The sequence below is a fragment of the Danio rerio genome, chromosome 4, assembly GCF_052040795.2.
Source record: "Danio rerio strain M-AB ecotype USA chromosome 4, GRCz13ab, whole genome shotgun sequence".
NCBI lineage: Eukaryota > Metazoa > Chordata > Actinopteri > Cypriniformes > Danionidae > Danio > Danio rerio.
This window is the reverse complement of record NC_141024.2, coordinates 76683749-76702292: the sequence shown is the minus strand read 5'-3', so window position 1 is coordinate 76702292 and position 18544 is coordinate 76683749. Positions and strand designations below refer to the sequence as shown.

The 18544-nt window shown below is 39.2% G+C and overlaps 2 protein-coding genes across 52 annotated transcripts in view; both read left to right on the top strand.

The window, feature by feature from the left end:
- LOC148682569 (uncharacterized) overlaps positions 1–18544 on the top strand; it is a 1090975-nt gene that overhangs the window by 318887 nt on the left and 753544 nt on the right. The window lies entirely within an intron of this gene.
- The window catches only part of LOC567883 (NOD-like receptor C), an 89213-nt gene that overhangs the window by 44819 nt on the left and 25850 nt on the right, over positions 1–18544 (top strand). For 15 of the 50 annotated variants that reach the window (XM_087249688.1, XM_087249701.1, XM_087249689.1 and 12 more), the window contains 2 exons: positions 8617–8663; positions 8744–11241. In XM_087249688.1, the coding sequence (XP_087105814.1) occupies positions 8617–8663; positions 8744–9270 (574 nt within the window). In that variant the 3' untranslated portion in view covers positions 9271–11241. Of the gene's footprint in view, positions 1–3455; positions 4231–8616; positions 8664–8743; positions 11242–18544 lie in introns of those variants that run through there. The other 35 variants (XR_015483957.1, XR_015483940.1, XR_015483950.1 and 32 more) reach the window with 5 other exon arrangements.

Genomic DNA, 18544 nt, shown 5'->3' with positions numbered 1-18544 from the left:
GTCTGCATGTTAAAATATCATGCAGTCATTTGTTATTTTACTGTGTCTGCGCATATTTTATTTATTATCTTAGCGTATATTTTTTCATTTATTTAAATCATTTATTTATAAATATTTTATGTATTATTTATTTTCTGTTTGGCTGTATAGACTATTGTCGCTTGTTGAACTATTTATTTTCAGAACCAAAATTATTTTCATTCTTGTTATCACTGCTGGAAACTTAAATATTAGAGTTTTTTTTTTTTTTTTAAATCAGACTACTTGTTGTATAACAGACTATTACTTGCGCGCACATGATCGTTCATTTATCGATATTTATTCGTTCATTTTGTTATTTTCGTAACTGTTGAAACCAAGTGTGCCGCAAGCCTGCGTTTGAGTGAAGGTTTCGGCCGTTAGATCGCCCCCTGGGGGCTGGCTGCAGTACAAGTCATAAAGCCCGCCTCTTCCGTGTTAATGAAGGAGACTTGAACCCCAATAAAAAAAATAATTACACTTGCAATAAAATGTCCCGAAAGATGGTTCTGGTCGATTAAGGCACTGGTTATTGTGCTGAAATAGGTGCAGATCTTCATTTTTGTAAACAGTTTGTTTTTAGCAGTAATTTAATGCTGACACGTATGCCTAGTCACCCAGATAGCAAAATACAATTGGGCCGATTCCGGCTAGATTCTCGCCTGCTGGAGACTTACCTCTCAGACTGACTATCTCTGCAGGACATACTTCGGATGCGTGGACTCACTGCCCGATTCCAGCCCGAGTCAATCGAGCCAGATGCGGCGGCCGAGCGAGCTGGAATCGGCCCGCGCCGCCGCGAGTAAGTTATGTGCGCTGCGGCCCGGAGCTGGCGCGATTGAATCTTCATTATATAAACCCTCACCTTTGTTAACGTTATTAAAACATTTGTGTTGATATGACAGCAAACGCAGGCTATATGTAAACGCAAAGTGTTGCACTGTTTAACCTTTGAATAAAGATGCAAACGGCATACATCGCATATATTCAAATATAGGACAAAATAAATAACAATAAACCTGTATTGATTGCACAAATATTAAATAATAATACAATTGAATACATTTTGTAGTGCACAAGAATTAGGAAATTCAATATAGGCTAAATATGACAATAAAACTGCACAATAAATGACAAATAAACTAAATTAAGTACACGGAAAATACAGATGATCAGTAGCAGTAATTCTCGTTATGTGTCTAAATAATAATCTCCACGTTGATCTTCTGTAAGGTTATTTGAACTTGCTTTGCAGGACGTCTCTGCATTTTAAGTTTTGGCATGTTATTAAGTAATCTACTGAATTTGCTGTTATAAAACATTATTGAAACCGAATCTTATATAGCCTAATAGAGCTGTAAATGTTAGACATTTATTTACATCATTTACTGTTGCCGTTTTATTTGAAAACTCCAACTAAACATTAAAATGAATGTAAATTCCTCGTTGCCAGATATAATGAAGGCATCGAATAAACCAAATGAAAACGGAGACAAAAAAATTAAATAAATAAACAATTCAAGCGAAAATCAATACACAATATAGTGATGTTGCAGCAGATAGACGTTGTATTAATACTGCAAAGTTTTTTTTTGCACAAATTGACAAATTGCAGGGTTGGGATGTGTAAATATCCTGTTGATATTTAGTAATCTTGCTGTATTTATCTTCTAAACGCACGATTGTTCCCGCATGGTAAATCGTTATGGTGTGTAGGCTATATTTTGGATTCTGTTGATGCTAATTAAAATAAAAACCTTTCCTATAATGTATGTGTTGTTTATATGTTATTGTTCATATTTTACAAGTGTTATTTCTACCCCTATGAAGATAACAAATACCAACAACCCTGTTATAAGAGAATATGTTATTTGTGCTCATGTTCAGGCTAGAGTGTATAAAAGATCGTTTATTTCTGCAGTCCACCATGTATTGCTTTTATTAAAGTTTAACAGCTTACATCACACCGTTTTTAAACCGTATATTATTGTGTTTTTTTAATGTAAGTGCTTCTATTTACATCAGTGAGCGTTTGTTATAGTGCAGACACCGGCAGTCGAGTGAGCAGTTCGGGGGGCGTGGTTGATTTTACATAAAGCGTTTGGTTGGAAGCTCGACTCCGCTCATTTTATCGGCTCCTCCTCTGGCTCCATCAGACAGTCCTTCTGCGCATGTCTGGCTCCAATTTCAGCAGTCTTTTGCGACAGTTTGTGCCCGTCAAGCAGGCGTTTTGCCCTCAAGGCGTTCAATGGGAAAAGGGGCTGTCGCGTCGTCCATATTTTTTACAGTCATTGGTTGAAATGTAGCAGAAATTAAATGATTGAATGAGATTTAGCCTAGCTCAGAATAATTTTATTAATCTTTTAATTAGTTTTATGAATACTGCGTTATGAGTGAGTTTTCAGGATGCATTTTAGGTTTCGTGTGTGTCTACTTTTGCTTTCTATAGCCTACATTAAATGTATAATTAAAATGCAATAATTAGCCGAGCTTTATTTATTTATTTTTTTTCGTTTGTATTATAAATATTTCATTTAAGTATTTTCAATTTCAACTTTTTATTTTTGCATTATTTATTAATTTATTAATTAACTTTTTTCGGGTCAGCTGTATTGTTGACGAGAACTTTTCTTATCTTTCCGAACTGGTTTAACAATTAAGTTTTACTTAGTTCTTATTACAGCTGAAAAATAATGAAGTTACATTAATAACTTAAAGTTTTACTGGATGAACATGAGTTTGCTTCGCATATAACGCAAGCTTATGACGCAGATGTTAAATGAAAATGTTGCGTGCAGCTTTTTATTTTTATATTACTCTGTAACATAAAGTAATATAATGTTGCTATGAAATCAATGCATTCAGCTATGAATTACTAAAACATATTGAGAAGGACTTCTTTGTGTCTTTTTAACTAGTAGCTCAAACCAGGGGCGCCTGCAGGATTTCATTCCAAAGTACGCACAAATCCAGCACCGCCTCCTTGGCTGTTATTTTAGTATTCAAACATTAAACAACGAATGCATCCAGTAAAATAAAAACAAAAAATTATAATTTAGCAAAATTTTGCTTTTTTTATCTTTGCATTTTTATTTTATTTTTTTGTAAGTTTTATTATTTTATTGTCTTCTTAATTAAAGCTATAGACAAAATCCTGCTTGACATTTTAGAAAATATTTTGCGTAGCCACCCAGTATGTATTAAAGATCACTGAGAACAAACAAACACAGAAACATGTTACATGCCCCCATAAATGTCCAAATTATATTTGACTGAATCGAAGCAAGTAATTGTAGAAACAAAAGCCATATTTGCACGTCATGGTATCCCAATGACTGTAATAAGTGATAATGGACCACAGTTTATCAGTCAGAGCTTTAAAGACTTTGCAAGAAATTATGGATTTGACCACATAACATTGAGTCCTCTTTATCCAGAATCCAACGGTTTAGCAGAGAAAGGAGTACAGATTGTGAAGCGCCTGTTGAAAAAAGCAGCAGAGACAGGAGAAGATCCTCACCTGGCTGTTCTTAACTACAGGGCATCACCTATTGAAAATGGCCTTTCACCAGCGGAACTCATGAATCGGAAACTGCGGAAAAGACGTCCATCAGCTAATCATCACATGATGCAAAGTTCTGTGAATCATGTGAAAGAGAGGCAGATGAACTATTACAACAGAACAGCAAAACCATTGAGTCCACTGGCTCAAGAAGACGTGGTACGGGTGAGATGTGATGGACAGTGGGGACCGTTGGCCAAAGTGACAAAAGAGACTATGCCCAGGTCTTATGAAGTGTTGACAGAACATGGAAAGTTAATGAGGCGGAACAGAAGACACCTGCTGAAAGTGCTTCAGAGAGCCATAAGAAGCAAAGAAAGTGACTTTCAGGATGTGGAAATCTCAAAGCAAAAAGAACAATCAGAATTGCAAGACAAGTTAACAGAGACTGACAGAAAGAATGATGTTGAGAGACTGACAGAACGTCCAAAGAGGCAAATACAAAAACCAAAAAGGCTAATAGAAGAAATGTAAATTGTTCATATATATGTATAAAAGTTATAGTTTTCAAGTAAAAAAAAAAAAAAAAAGAGAAGATGTATTGATAGGTGTTTTGAAGACCTATCATTAGAGGCCACTAGATGGCAGTACGAGGCCAAGGTAAGCCCAGTTGAGTTATATGAGAAGAATAAAGCATTCTGACAAAAGTACTCGGTGTGTGAGCCTCGTCAATACAGATCTTGCCTCTCTGACAGGTCATTCAGGGTGTCTTGGAGGGGAGAGGTGTCCAACCTACAGCATCTAAACACTGGGGTACCACAGGGCTCTGTTCTTGGGCCACTTCTCTTCTCCATCTACACATCATCTCTAGGACCAGTCATCCAGAGACATGGATTCTCCTACCACTGCTATGCTGATGATACCCAGCTATACCTCTCTTTTCATCCTGATGATCCCTCGGTTCCAGCTCGTATCTCAGCCTGCCTGTTGGATATTTCACACTGGATGAAAGATCATCATCTTCAGCTGAACCTCGCAAAAACGGAAATGCTTGTAGTTTCTGCCAACCCGACTCTACACCATAACTTTTCAATCCAGATGGATGGGGCAACCATTACTGCATCCAAAATGGTGAAAAGCCTTGGAGTAACAATTGATGACCAACTAAACTTCTCTGACCACATTTCTAGAACTGCTTGATCGTGCAGATTCACACTCTATAACATCAGAAAGATCCGACCCTTCTTATCTGAACATGCAGCTCAACTCCTTATTAAAGCTCTTGTTCTCTCCAGACTGGACTATTGCAACTCTCTACTAGCCGGGCTCCCAGCTAACTCTATCAAGCCTCTTCAACTGCATATTTACGCTATAATTTAACTCATGCAACAGCACCTTGGACAGCTACAGTGCCACTAAAGCTTTCAAACACAACCCCAATAAAGTAATGAAAGATTAGACTTTCTCCGGTGACGGCCGACATCTCAACACACCGTAACCGTCCTTCGGGTGGTAAAGCCGGCATTAAATCACAAAACAAGACGTCTGGCTTGACTGAAGTGCAGTTATTTTCTCGTTGTTCAAAGAGTCTTCAAGTTTGTGTTTCATGGATATATGTAGCTACAGGATTGTGAACATCAATAGCGTGTCTTAATTCGATGCACAGCAGAAAAAAGTCTTTCAGCGGTGCATGTAGCTGTTGGTTAAGTTCTCTCGGAGTCCTCAGTGGAGAACCAACTGTAACCATACCCAAGTGTTCTCAGAACGATTTGGCACGATAGTGGAAAAGCAGGCAGCTGTAGTGTATACTGTTTAATAATCAATTTCAAATTATGTCACAAATAAATAAATAAATAAATAAAAAGCGCCATTAATTCCCGCCCTCTCATGGCAGGTAGAGCGTACAGCTGTGGCTGCAGGCACCACTGGCTTGAACCACGGGTAGTCGAGTAACTCGAGTATTGTTTTGAAAAGTCAATTAGCAAAAACCAGTAGTTGTGCAAGCGTTAACCAACGCACATTCTCACGTTCATTTCATCATTAGTAAATTCAAACATGAGCGTGAAACCTAGCGTATGCTAAGTTTTTGGGCCCTATCATACACCCGGCGCAGTGTGGCGCATGTCAAGGCGCGGCGCAATAGTCTTTTGCTAGTTTCAGCTTGGCACTAGAGTGGTAAATAGCAAATGCATTAGCGCTCATTTTTGCGCTCATAGGCGTTCTGGTTTAAAAAGGAAGGCGTTCTGAGGCGGGCCGCTGGCGCGTCGCTATTTTGAGAAACTATAATAGATTTTTCATTAGACCAAAACTAACCCGGTCTAAACTCCAGCGCAGAGTTGCGCCTCGCTTACACACTGCTTAATACACACAAGAGAGCAATAGGCAAATATCTTTACATATGAAAAAATGTAAATATTAAGGATATATATAGGATATAATAAGAATAGATATAGGATATAAATATAAAGGATTAAAATATTACAAAACATATTATTTTCTAGCCTACATAAATATGAAAAATCACTGCTTTCATGTCTTCTTCATCTCGGGAGGCTTTTTCAGTTCATTCATAACAATTTGCTTTTGTATAATGTTATTATTATTAGCAGTATTATTTATTATATCCATATTTATATTTGTTTTATTAAAAACAAGCTTAGATTTGCCCACCTGTCAGGTTTTAGACCATATGGGGCACAGCATGTGTATTAGGATATAACTCAGGTTTTTAAGCACACTTCATTATTATTGTTCATTTATTCGTTTGCTGGAAATCAGAACTGAATTTAGAAATAGTTTTTACACAAATCTTTGCACTTAACAAACAAAATTAATTATTTATAGACTAATTGATGTCTGAGCATAAAGGTTTCCCTATCCAAGAGCAAAAGTGAAAGTAGATCCATTATCTCTCATTCTCATGCAGTAGATGCTCTGTTTAACAGTTTTCTGTTAACTGTGAACTGTTTGCTTGTGAAATGCTCAGTTTTTCCACTTACACTTACTTTGCGTCCTGTAAATAGCGAATGAGCTCTTGGCGTGACGCAGCTGGCTCTTAAAGGGAATGGGAGATGAGACTCTGATTGGTTTATTCTTAAAACACACCTATAATTCATTAAGAAAATAAACTCAACCCTTTTAGACCATGCACCGCGGCGCAAGGCAGATTTCCCGTCCTTAAATTAGCAAAAACGCGTCCTGACACGCCCTGAAAGTGTCTGCGCCCTGCGTTTTGCGCTCTGCGCATGGACCCTCAAAATAGAGCCCTATGTGTGTATGCAGCATTGATACACGAGGCCCCTGGTGTTTAGGAGACCGAGCTTTAAATAATGTCTGTTTCACTTCAACTTTTCACTCTTAATAGATGTTTTCTGGAGCACACAGTATCTGGAACAGACACAGTCTTTACGGCAGGGGTTTTCAAACTGTGGGGCGTGGCCCACCGGGGGAGCGCCAGCACCAATTAAGGGGCGCGAGACATTGAGGCGTGCACTCGAGTAAAGAATTATGATGACAGTTCTTATGCGTTCACTAGAGGGAATAGTATGATTAATGTCAGCTCCTCAGCTAACTCTCAGGCACCTGTAGAGTAGAGTTTATGCATTCCAGTGAAATATACACAAATAAAATGGAGCGGGTGCTTTTTAAAATGAATGACGGTGAATGAAAGTTAAACCAATGAGCATCTGATAGAACACTGCCTGTACAAAAGATTGTTTAATTATTTTGTTTTCTAACTGTACATTTAGTCTTTACCTGTTTTGTTATTATGTGGGCGTGGTTAAAAGGTCCGCTCGCGAGTTCAATGAATAAAGTGAAAGTGTTCGACACAGTAATGAAAGAGGAACAGAGAGAAAGGCAGGTGCGCATCGTGATGCTCAGTCGCCAGTTTAGAGAGTTAAAGCCAACAAACTGTTAGGATTGCAATCACAGCATCCTCAGAGAAGGCAGTTTGACTGAATCCTATCAGATGACAGGAAGATGTGGTGTGATTACTTCAGAGTTTGACAGAACTTTATGATGTGCGTCATTGAAGAAACGTGAGTGTTCATAGTTCATTGTTAAAACTTTAATTATCATTCGATGTATATATACATGCATCTATATGCATATTTATAGTTTGCAACTGTATCAGAACGACACGTTTATTATATTATGTGTTCGTGATCTTTCACGTGTTTATTCACGTGTAGTAATAATGACGCAGCATTTTTCCGTGAGTAGTTTGAGGACTAATTAAACCTTTTTTTTCTTTATTATAGAACCACACACATACATACACAATCACCCGCTACTGCATGAACATTTACAGCAACATTTAACTTAATCTGATCACTTGCTTTTACACAATCACTCATTATACATTATACATTCATTGCAAATGAAGATAAGATCCCGGCAAATGTTGCACACTGGCTGATGACATCACTACTATTGATCGACTGCTGAAGTGATCGCTGGACCTTCTGTTTATGAGGTGGATTTTTCTGTGAAACTATTGGGACTTATTTCACCATATTACAAGTGATCGCTGGACCCTTCTGTTTATAAGTCCTCTGAAACTATTGGGATTTATTTCCCCACTATATTACAACCTTCCAGTACTGTAATTATTGTCATCTTATATGATAATTGTTTTCATTTACGTGGGCCTATGCTATTTTATTTGATTTGTATTGTGATGATTATGTTTACACATTAATCATAAAGAAATTGATACAATGTTTGAACATAATAATTTGTGTCTGACCTCTTTACTCTTCCCCTATTCTTTGGACATCAATTGGATAATATATCCTTTAAGGTGATATAGAACCGTATAGTAATCAGTGCTTTCATACAGGCTTCAATACACTGCCCTTCTGAATCACATCAGCAGGATGCCCTTCTGGATCTTTCACTTACTTTGAAGAAAGATCCAGATCAGCTAATCAGAATCAAGCATTTACCAGCCATCTAATGTCAACATGACTGAATTAAATATGTGGACATAAGGGGTGATGTTTGATGTGTTTAACTCTGACTGCAGATCTGCTGAAAATAAAGTGTGTTCAGTGTGTGTTACTGACTGAATGTCAATCTGTGTGTGTTTACAGTCTGGATCATGGAGGAGAGAAGAGGATTACAGCAGGACTGCACAAATGTAGGTCTACACACGCGCACACACACACACAGCTGTAGTGAGTGTTGTTGTGTTGTAAATGTGTGTGTTCTTGTGTTCAGATGCTCGTTTCCTCACTCTGGATCCAAACACAGCACACCCTCAACTCAAACTGTCTGAGGAGAACAGAGAGCTGACATGTGTGGAAGAGATTCAGCCGTATCCTGATCATCCAGACAGATTTGATCATCATCCTCAGGTGTTGAGCAGAGAGAGTGTGTGTGGACGCTGTTACTGGGAGATTGACTGCAGTGGAGATAGTATGGATATAGCAGTGGCATATAAGAGCATCAGGAGGAAGGGACGAGGTAAAGAGTGTTGGTTTGGAAATAATGCTCAGTCCTGGAGTCTAGTCTTCCTGAAGGGTTTGGGATTCTTATTCAGACACAATCACACACAGACTGATCTCCCAGTGGAGCAGATCAGCAGGAGAATAGGAGTGTTTGTGGATCACAGTGCAGGAACTCTGATCTTCTACAACATCAGTGAAGACACAACCATCCTCATCCACTCAGTCCAGACCACATTCTCTGAGCCGCTCTATCCTGGGTTCTGGGCTGAGTCTGGATCATCAGTCAAACTGTGCTGAAGACTGATGAGAGATTTACCCAGAATCCTCTGCAGGATCAGTCAGCAGCAGTGAGATGATCTGGGCTGTTTCTCATTATGCGTTCTTGTCTGTACTTGCGTTTTTGTGTCCTCCTGAAACGTCATCAACCGTCGCCAAAATACTGTTCTAATTTAAAGTTCACATCTTGCTAAATATAGATGAAATTCCCGCATGTGTACTTGCTCCGCCCCTTTGGCTATAGATGCATCGAGAGGTGACCTTGCGAAGCTTGGGTTCCCAGAATGCATTGCAGCGTAACCAGCAAACACTAATAGTGGAGGAGGAAACCCGCACAGTTTTAAAAATACTCCTTTACTGTGTCACAAAATAAAGTTTTAACAGTTTTTCACTCAAATCGGCAGTTTATTCACAAAGATAGCGCGTCTTTGGCAATGTGGCTCAGCTTATGCGGACTCCGACTCCCAGCCTGCCAGCGGGAGCTCCGTCATCAGCTCCCCTGCCATAGCAGCTTTACTCCGGCCAGGCCATCTCGAATGTACTGCTGGATCTCATCACTCCATTGTAGTTTAAACATGATATTTAATTCATCTTGTGAATATCTAACGGACAGTATTTGGTCTTATGAATCTATTATTTGTTCTCAAATGTATTATTTTGGCAGTATTATTTTGTTACGTTTAATAATTGTCTTTAATTATGTTACCGTGTTGTATGCTGTTTGTCTTTGTTTACCAAATTGTTTGACGTAATCTTTATTTCTTACCGTGTATATACTTCTATAATTACCATTGCAGTTTCTTAAATCTAATAATCAAAGACACATGTCCGTGTATAATAACTCAGTTTATTTCACATTTATATGAACATATATATTTTCTTAAATCAAAAATGTAGATATATAATATTAATATAATATTAATTACAGGGTCGTGCTTTAGGTAATTCAGTCATTTTATTGTTAATGTAGAGTGAAACTGATGAATCCATGGTGAGGTAAGTGATGTTATAAAGTACACTGCTGTTCCATTTGAAGAAGTACCGACTTGCATCCCCGGGAGTTGGTTTTTCCAAGTCTTAACTTTGAGAGTATTGAGAAACAGCCCTGGAGTCTCTTCACTCCCACTGTAAGCTGCTTTGTTCAGTTGATCAGTAATGAGATGAGCTGGATCTGATGTCTGATATAAACTGTAGGAGTTTGTCTCTGCTTGTCCTGGTGTCTGGCTGTCAATAATATCAGACTTTCATGTTACTTTCATAAATATGTTACCATATACTGTTTAATATTAGTACTTTTTTAAAAAAAAGATTCAAACACTTACGTTTAATGTAATTATTAATTACTATCAATTATACACCGCCTTATAATGCTTTAGTATTTTCAGTAATGTTCATGTGTATTTCTGCTGTAATCTTCCATCTATAGTGTTAAAGAAGCTGAATACTGTGCTCTGCAGTTAATCCATCATCACTGTGGTCATCTGAGTAATTCTGCTTCATCTGAGCATTATTGTTTTACTGTATTGATGTGAAATTAGCTGTATGTGTTCCTCCATCTTCATCCGTCTTGCTGTGTTTTCTGATCATCAGATAAGCAGATCAGCTCTGTAGTGAAGTGAGGAGGTGTTCAGTCTGTCAGCTGAAGTCCAGCTCTTCCTGCCCCATGAGCAGTTTATAAGAGTCATTCATGTGTGTTGGATCAGATCAGTCGACTGTTCAATGTGTAAACGTATAGTCCAGACTGAGTTTATCTACTAAATGTGACTAATAGTGTGTCATTTCCCCAGTTCTAGTGGAGCTCTACCAGCTCTGTGCCTCTGATTCTTCAATATGAGAGAATCATTCAGTCTGTCAGAGCTTCAGCCTCCACTAAACCACCATTGATTTATTTTACTCCTGATTATCAGTGAGTTATTCTGTTATTATCTGCTTTATTTGTAGCTGTGAAAGAGAAACTGATTAACAATAAAGCTCTGCTGAATATTCACATTACTCTGTGTTTGATTCTTCAGCTGGAGTCAGGGGTTATTGCTGCGGATGTGAAGAGAAGAGTTTACACATGTCATGTTTAGTCAGTAAAACACTTCAGCACAGGGTCCAGCGGTGTTTCCTCCATCATGATCATCATCTCCATCCTCACAGAGCAATTAGAGCACTGAGTTCTCCTACAAGATGGCTGAGCTCCATGTGTTTCTGGGTCAGAGGATGGAGGAGCAGGGAGAGGTGTGCACTGGGGCCTGTGAGTGAGGTGTCTGTGGAGACTGCCTGACACCACTGACGTCTGCACTGTTCTTTCTTACTGATGAAGTAGAACATTCTACTAAATATCTCCCTTCTTACAGTTATTTTCCTTGATTTGATATGTAAGAAAGCTGTGCATTTTCTACACTGATCTCACTGGTAACAGCACTAGTCCTACATGTTAGACTGATGTCCAGGTAAACTGATAAAGGTGGAGTGATTTACATACACCAGAGAAACAGTGTTCACTGTAGTCATCTGTGTTTCTGCACTCCTGCAGCGGTGTCCAACTCATCAGACCAGTGGGAAATCTCTACACACTGTTATGGAGTTCCTCGAGGCAAGACCAGGAGAATGGTCAGACACTCAAACAATCAGCTGTCTAATCTGAGGAGGAGATCAGCGAGGAAACCAACAAGAAGACGACACTAGAGGCTGGTGTCTTGCGTCTGTTGATGTTGTCTAAGCGCGTGGCGGGGTGTTTACATCGTGGCCGTGTTGTTCTTCAGAATATTGAAAGCCCCAAACTGAGTGAGTGAGAGAATGAGAATATTGTGAAGGGTTCAGTATTGAAGAGCTCTGGAGACACACTCTGATCAGATAATCAACTGCAAGAGTCTTCACATGCTCTCAGTCGAGTTCTGGAGGACACACAGTCATGAGGAAGACCTGCGCTGATCCCACAGACCACCAGAGACACCTTGCACAAGGAGTTACGACACAAAAGGTGATCGCAGAAGAAAGCCCTCGTCTGATTTGACCATGTTTTCAGATTTGACCGCATTCTCCCCCTGTTGTTCACTTTATTTTGTGGATTCTGTTTTTGTCTTTGCTGATTTCTGGAACCGCTCTTCCCCAGACTCAAACCCGGATCATTGTCGTCGTCATGGTCAGCTCCTCTCTGCATCTCAAGTCCGCCGACGTACACGACAAGCTAACTGGACAAACTGGTTGCAGTGGGAAAGCCCTCCACACGGAGGTAAGCGGTCAGCAGGTAAACACCAAAGGAACACCGTCATACCGCCCCGTAGAGTTCGATTAAAAACTGAAATGCAGCCATACGTACCTCCGGCTACATGATTCTCGGTCTCCAGAAACGTCAGCGAGACTACGTTTTCAGAATGAGCCTGTGTTGGTCTAAACGCCACTCAGACAAATCTGGAAAGATTCTTCAACAGGAGAACATTCAGTCACACACACTATAGCATCTGTCCCAATGAGCAAGAGCAGCATTACTGAAGACCAGTCAGACATTAATCCAACCTTTAATCATGTATTACTCTACCATATATTCATCTGATTATAATCTCCTCTGACCGAGATTCCTCCTTTAATCTTAGCTAATGATCAGACTGAAGTAGAGGAGTCCATCAGCTGAGCAGAACTTGATGAAGCTCCTGAACACGATGCTTCATGACACTTCAACACATGTAAATACAGACTAATGCTCCTGTTTCTGACTGATCTGAGGAATCAATGTCTTTCAGTCGTCTCCCACAATCTGTCCATAAATACATTAGACCAAAAGTAGAGAAGCACCTTCTGAACTGTGATCATTCAGACTAATGCATTTATTAAATGTAGAAAACACGTAGTCTTGAAGATTAGAGAATATCTTTCCCACCATCATATCATCTTTATGTTTAATGTGTAAATAAGAGAACACTGTCATGTTCGTGTCTTATAATACTGACGCCCAGTTGGAACAAGTGTCTTCTTGATTTACAAGTTCAGTCTGCCTGAAGTTCAGTCTGTCTCGTCTCACATAAACCCTTATAAACCTCTGGTGCCATCTAGTGTTCACACACGTCATAACACCATCACAACAAACACAATAAATAGCTGTTGATGATAAAGAAGCGTTTGGAGAACTAATAATACTGAACACTTTCTGTTTCAGATGAGGACTGAGGTAAAACTCTGATTCTAAAGGGGAGTAGGCAGATACACTGGCTTTGGTGAAAGACGCATGTGAACGGCAGTCGGATACTTTGGTCAGCCATTAAACACCACCTCACCGTCATTACAGCACAATGAAAACTAGTAAAAGAGTGCGGGCGCCGTTCCTCATCCAGAAGTGGACAGCATTTACCATACCTTCTCATCTGCTGTCTTAAAGTCCTTCTCACTCTCTGGGGGAGGATGAAGAGCGAGGGCTGAGTGGACAGTGGAGAGTAGAGGACAGGGCACATTAAGATTCTTGATTTTGAGCTGGAAATTGGATGGAGAGCAAAGACCAAACACAGCAAGTTCCTGAACTTTCCCTCTGGAACATGCTGCAGACGCTGGAGATGCGTGAAGAGTTGTAGTGTTTGGAAAGCTCTGAAATGTCATGCCTGTGACCCAGATTCATTTGTACCTGAAGGAAGTGGACACCTTATTCCCACTCAATAGAAAATAAATGAATGAACTGATGTGTTAATAAGGAAACAGATCATCTAGCACAGGCAATTTAAGGAAAAGCTCATGCATTTACAAAAAAACCCAGCAAATAAAGAGACGATCTTCATCAGTTTGACAACACACATGCTGCAAATCTCTCACAACACAAACAACTGAAGAAACACACAGCAAACCGGTCACAACCCACATAGCAACATTTCTCTGGCCCAGCTCTGGCCCACACAATCAGGTTTTGCTTGGCCCACATGCCGCAGTGAATTACGGTACATGACTGGACCAAATCTGGCTTCCAGACAAGAGCCAAACACAGACCATATCTGGGCCAAGTCTCAGCCAAGTTAATAACCCATAACTGGGCCTGAACTGGGCCAGATAGGTTGGTGTGTCACGATTGCAATGAAGTTGATAAACCCATGGAGTGATGCGCTTTAGGCACACTATGGGCACGCTTTTTCTCAAAGTGACCTGATTGGTAGAGTTTTTTTTCTTTACTCAAAAATGATTTTAGTGTGTTTTAAATGTGGGTCAAGACTGGCCAAACTCACATGGCCCACTTATCACATGTTTAAATCTGGGCCAAATACTACGTTTTTCATCTGGCCTTAAAGACGGTGCCACCTCTGCCAAACCCGGGCCATGTTTGGCCCACATGCTGTATGCCAGTGCCGGACGAATGCCTGCTGTGCCAGCTTTATGCCAAATCTGGGCCAGAATTCTTTGCTACTAGGGAACACTTGCAAATATCAAATAAACATAGAAATATTCTTATCATGTTCCCACATGTACATCTGCAAGCCCTCGAGGTGTGTTACTGATTTACCTCCATACGCTTCTGCTCTGAGAATTGTGTTGTGCTGCTGACCAGGGTTGCCAGATTGAGTTGACGGTTTCATGTCTGAAAACCCACCCAAGATTCATATGTGGATGAGTCTGATCAGATTTACTTATTTTAACCTCCACAATGAATGTCCTGTACTGTAGTTCACAACCAACACCAGCAGAGCTGAGAGAAAAACAAAGCCCTCCTCCTCCTGCTCCTCCTCCTCCTCCTCCTCCTCCTGCTCCTCCTCCTCCTCCTCCTCCTCCTGCTCCTCCTCCTCCTCCTCCTCCTCCTCCTCCTCCTTCTGCTCCTCCTCCTGCTCCTCCTCCTGCTCCTCCTCCTCATCCTCCTCCTCTATATTCATTGTTGTGTTGCAGTTCAGCATGTGATCGCTCCATCATACTGTATGACTTCAGGTTTTCTCCAACTCCTCTTTCCTTGTTAATTCCTCTCAGAGGCCATTTCCCTCGTGTTAGCCACACACGGCCTTGATTATACACGTTCAGCACACAGTTTAAGAATAAAAGTCTTCTTCAGTGTTGGACAGGGCTGTGCAGCAGTTTTCAGTGTCAGTTCCTCGCTTCACTGGCTCTCAGCTCATCTCTCTTAATAAGTCACTCTCTCTCCTCACCCTCACTCTGCTTGGAAAGGGGATCTCCTCATGTGTTTTCAGACCTTCAGCCTTTAAAACAAAAAGAGTCAAGATCATGACCTGAGTTTTGTGTCAGCTCATATCCAGCTGATTTGATATTCTGCAATTCAGGAAACAGACTGAACATGTTATAAGGAGATTGAAGACGATCTAAAATTCATTTAAACTTTAAGCTAACCAGCTAAACATTTATCAGTCTAACGTCTCCAACTTCATTTTCATTTTTAGGATAAATAACCCTTTAAAGAGACATTTCAGTGTGATGTTCCACAATTGTCATGTAGGAAAGAAAAGAGAATGAATCGACAGTAAAAGCATTACCAGTGATTTCACACGGTCGCCTGTACTATGACAGTAACTAATGATTGAATGTTCATTGATTTCCTTAGTTTCAGGCATAGTTAAACATTAGTGCTTTTCCTGCACACGTTCTCCTGCTGTATCTGTTTCTGTACTGATCAGCCATTCTCCTGATCTGAGTGTGTTTCAGTGAACCGCGCTGCTGAACTTGACTCTCTGACTCCAGGCTCCTCTTCTTTGTCATACAGCTCCTCCTCCGCATGAGCGCTACACAGCAGGTATTTCACTGCGGTCAAGCCAGCCACGTTTCGGAAAAACACAGTCAAGCCAGCCGCGCTTTATATTTCGGTGCGCGCGTATTATTATCATTACGGTAATGTCAGCAGCCACACAGAGAGCGCTCCACAGAGCACCCATTTCGCCCAGAACAGAGAGATAACAACGGAATATAAGTTTATCCCCCTTTCCACCCACGTATGCTTTATTAAACAATTTATTAGCTCTTTTTTGACAGTGTTATTTTAAGAATGGGTTTCTGGGCTTACCTGTAATTTTCTTTAAGTTTTTGCTTCAAATGATTTTATAGCAGATCAAACGGACAGAATAAATATACGATTTCTAAATACACAGAATGCGTTTCTACTTCTCCTAGCCAACTACAGTACATTACAAATAAGGTTAAATGCAATTTTATACAACGTGGCTAACCTCAGAAAGTGAAAACAATCATGAAGTAGTCCAACAAAACATTGTTTAAGTTACAAATATATGTTTATTTCATTTAAAGGGAATTTAAAAAGGTATGCTTCTTTCAGTATATGGGATATGGGGCATTATTACACTTTAGATGACTGTAAAGACCTTATTTGTTATAAGTAGAGTCAAATACTAAGCATACATCATATGAAGCCTGTTTTACTGCAGCATTTTGGAGAAATGTACCATTAACACACTTTAAAGAGCTATAAAGAAATAAGTAGAAAAAAACAAAGTTTGGTTCTGATACAGGATGTACATGCATACCTCATGTGAAAGACCTCATTTAAGTTAGCAGAAGAAAACAATGGACAGGACATCCAATATTATATGCATACCTCATAATAACTTACTGCAGCATATCTGTAAGGTGACATTACAACACGTTATCCTGGTCTTGTTTCTCTGTGTTTTAAACCTAGCCTTGTTTATTTAGTTTTCCTTGTCTGCCACCTGCCTTTCGACCTCTTGCTTGTTAAATTGACTATGATTCTGGATTGTCCTCACACACCTGTTTGCTCCCGTATTGACCACTGCTTGCCTGACTGTGAATAAACCTGCATATTGGATCCTACCTTCTGTTGTGGTGTTACTTCCCAGCGTTACAGAAGGTAGGATCCAATGTGCAGGTTTATAACGCGTTGTAATGTCACCTTACAGATAAACAAGACTCGGCAAACTGGAGGGGTGAATGTGTGGCTTAAATAGTGTGTGTTAATCAGTCTCTGAAAATCCTCTGATGTGCAAATGTAATCAAAATAGATGAGTGAGCATGGGTGTCAGGGAGAAGTGCATGTATAAAAATGTAGTCCAGGAAAAGTGTAGTTCTAAGTGTGTGTGTTTACCAGCGACATCTGGTGGTTGTTCGCTGGTGAACATGACAACTTCACATGAAACCTTTTTACTACAGAATTTCGGAGAAACGGGGTAACATAATATAAAGTACTATAAAGACTGCATTTCAAATAAGTAGAAAAAAACAATGGTCAGTTCTTTTACAGGACATCCTGTACAATAAGTGTACTTCACATGAAACCTTTTTACTGCAGCATTTTGGAGAAATTGTATATTAATATAATTTAAAGTGTTACAAAGACCCCATTTCTAATAAGTAGAAAAAAACAATGGTCAAGATAATTGTTCTTTTCTACTTATTTGAAATGGGGTCTTTATAGTACTTTATATTATGTTAATACCCCATTTCTTTAAAATGCTGCAGTAAAAAGGTTTCATGTGAAGTACAAATATAGTATAGGATGTCCTGTATAAGAACTGACCATTGCTTTTTTCTACTTATTAGAAATAGGGTCTTCATAACACTTCAAATTATATTAATGTACAATTTCTATAAAACAAAGCAGTAAGAAGGTTTAACGTGAAGGACACATATAGTATGAAATGTCCTGTATAAGAACTGACCATTGTTTTTTTTTACCTATTTAAAATGCAGTCTTTATAGTACTTTATATAATGTTAATACCCTGTTTCTTTAAAATGCTGCAGTAAAAAGCTTTTATGTGAAGTACACACATAGATTAGGACGTCCTGTATAAGATCTGACCATTGTTTTTTCTACTTATTTGAAATGGGCTCTTTATAGCACTTTATAATGTGTTAATACCCTGTTCCTCCAAAACTCTGCAGTTAAAAGTTTTCTTGTGAAGTACAGATATAGTATGGTATGTCCTGTATAAGAACTGACCATTGTTTTTTCCTACTTATTGGAAATGTGATCTTTATAACGCTGAGTAATGTTAATACCCAATTTCTCCAAAACACTGCAGTAACAAGTCTTTATTTGAAGTTTAGAATGTGATGTACTGTATCAGACCTGACTATTGTTTTTTTCTACATATTTTAAATGAGCAATTTTTTTCTAAATTGCTGAAGTAAAAAGTACTCAGATGTAGTATATATGCATATAGCATGGGACATCCAGTATCAAACCAGATCAGTCTTTTATTTAACTTATGTCAAAGAATGTATTTATAGCACTTTAAAGACTTTATAGCTCATTAATAGCCCATTTCTCCAAAATGCTGCAGTAAGTTAATTTGAGGTATGCATATAATATTGGATGTCCTGTCCATTGTTTTCTTCTGTTAACTTAAATGAGGTCTTTC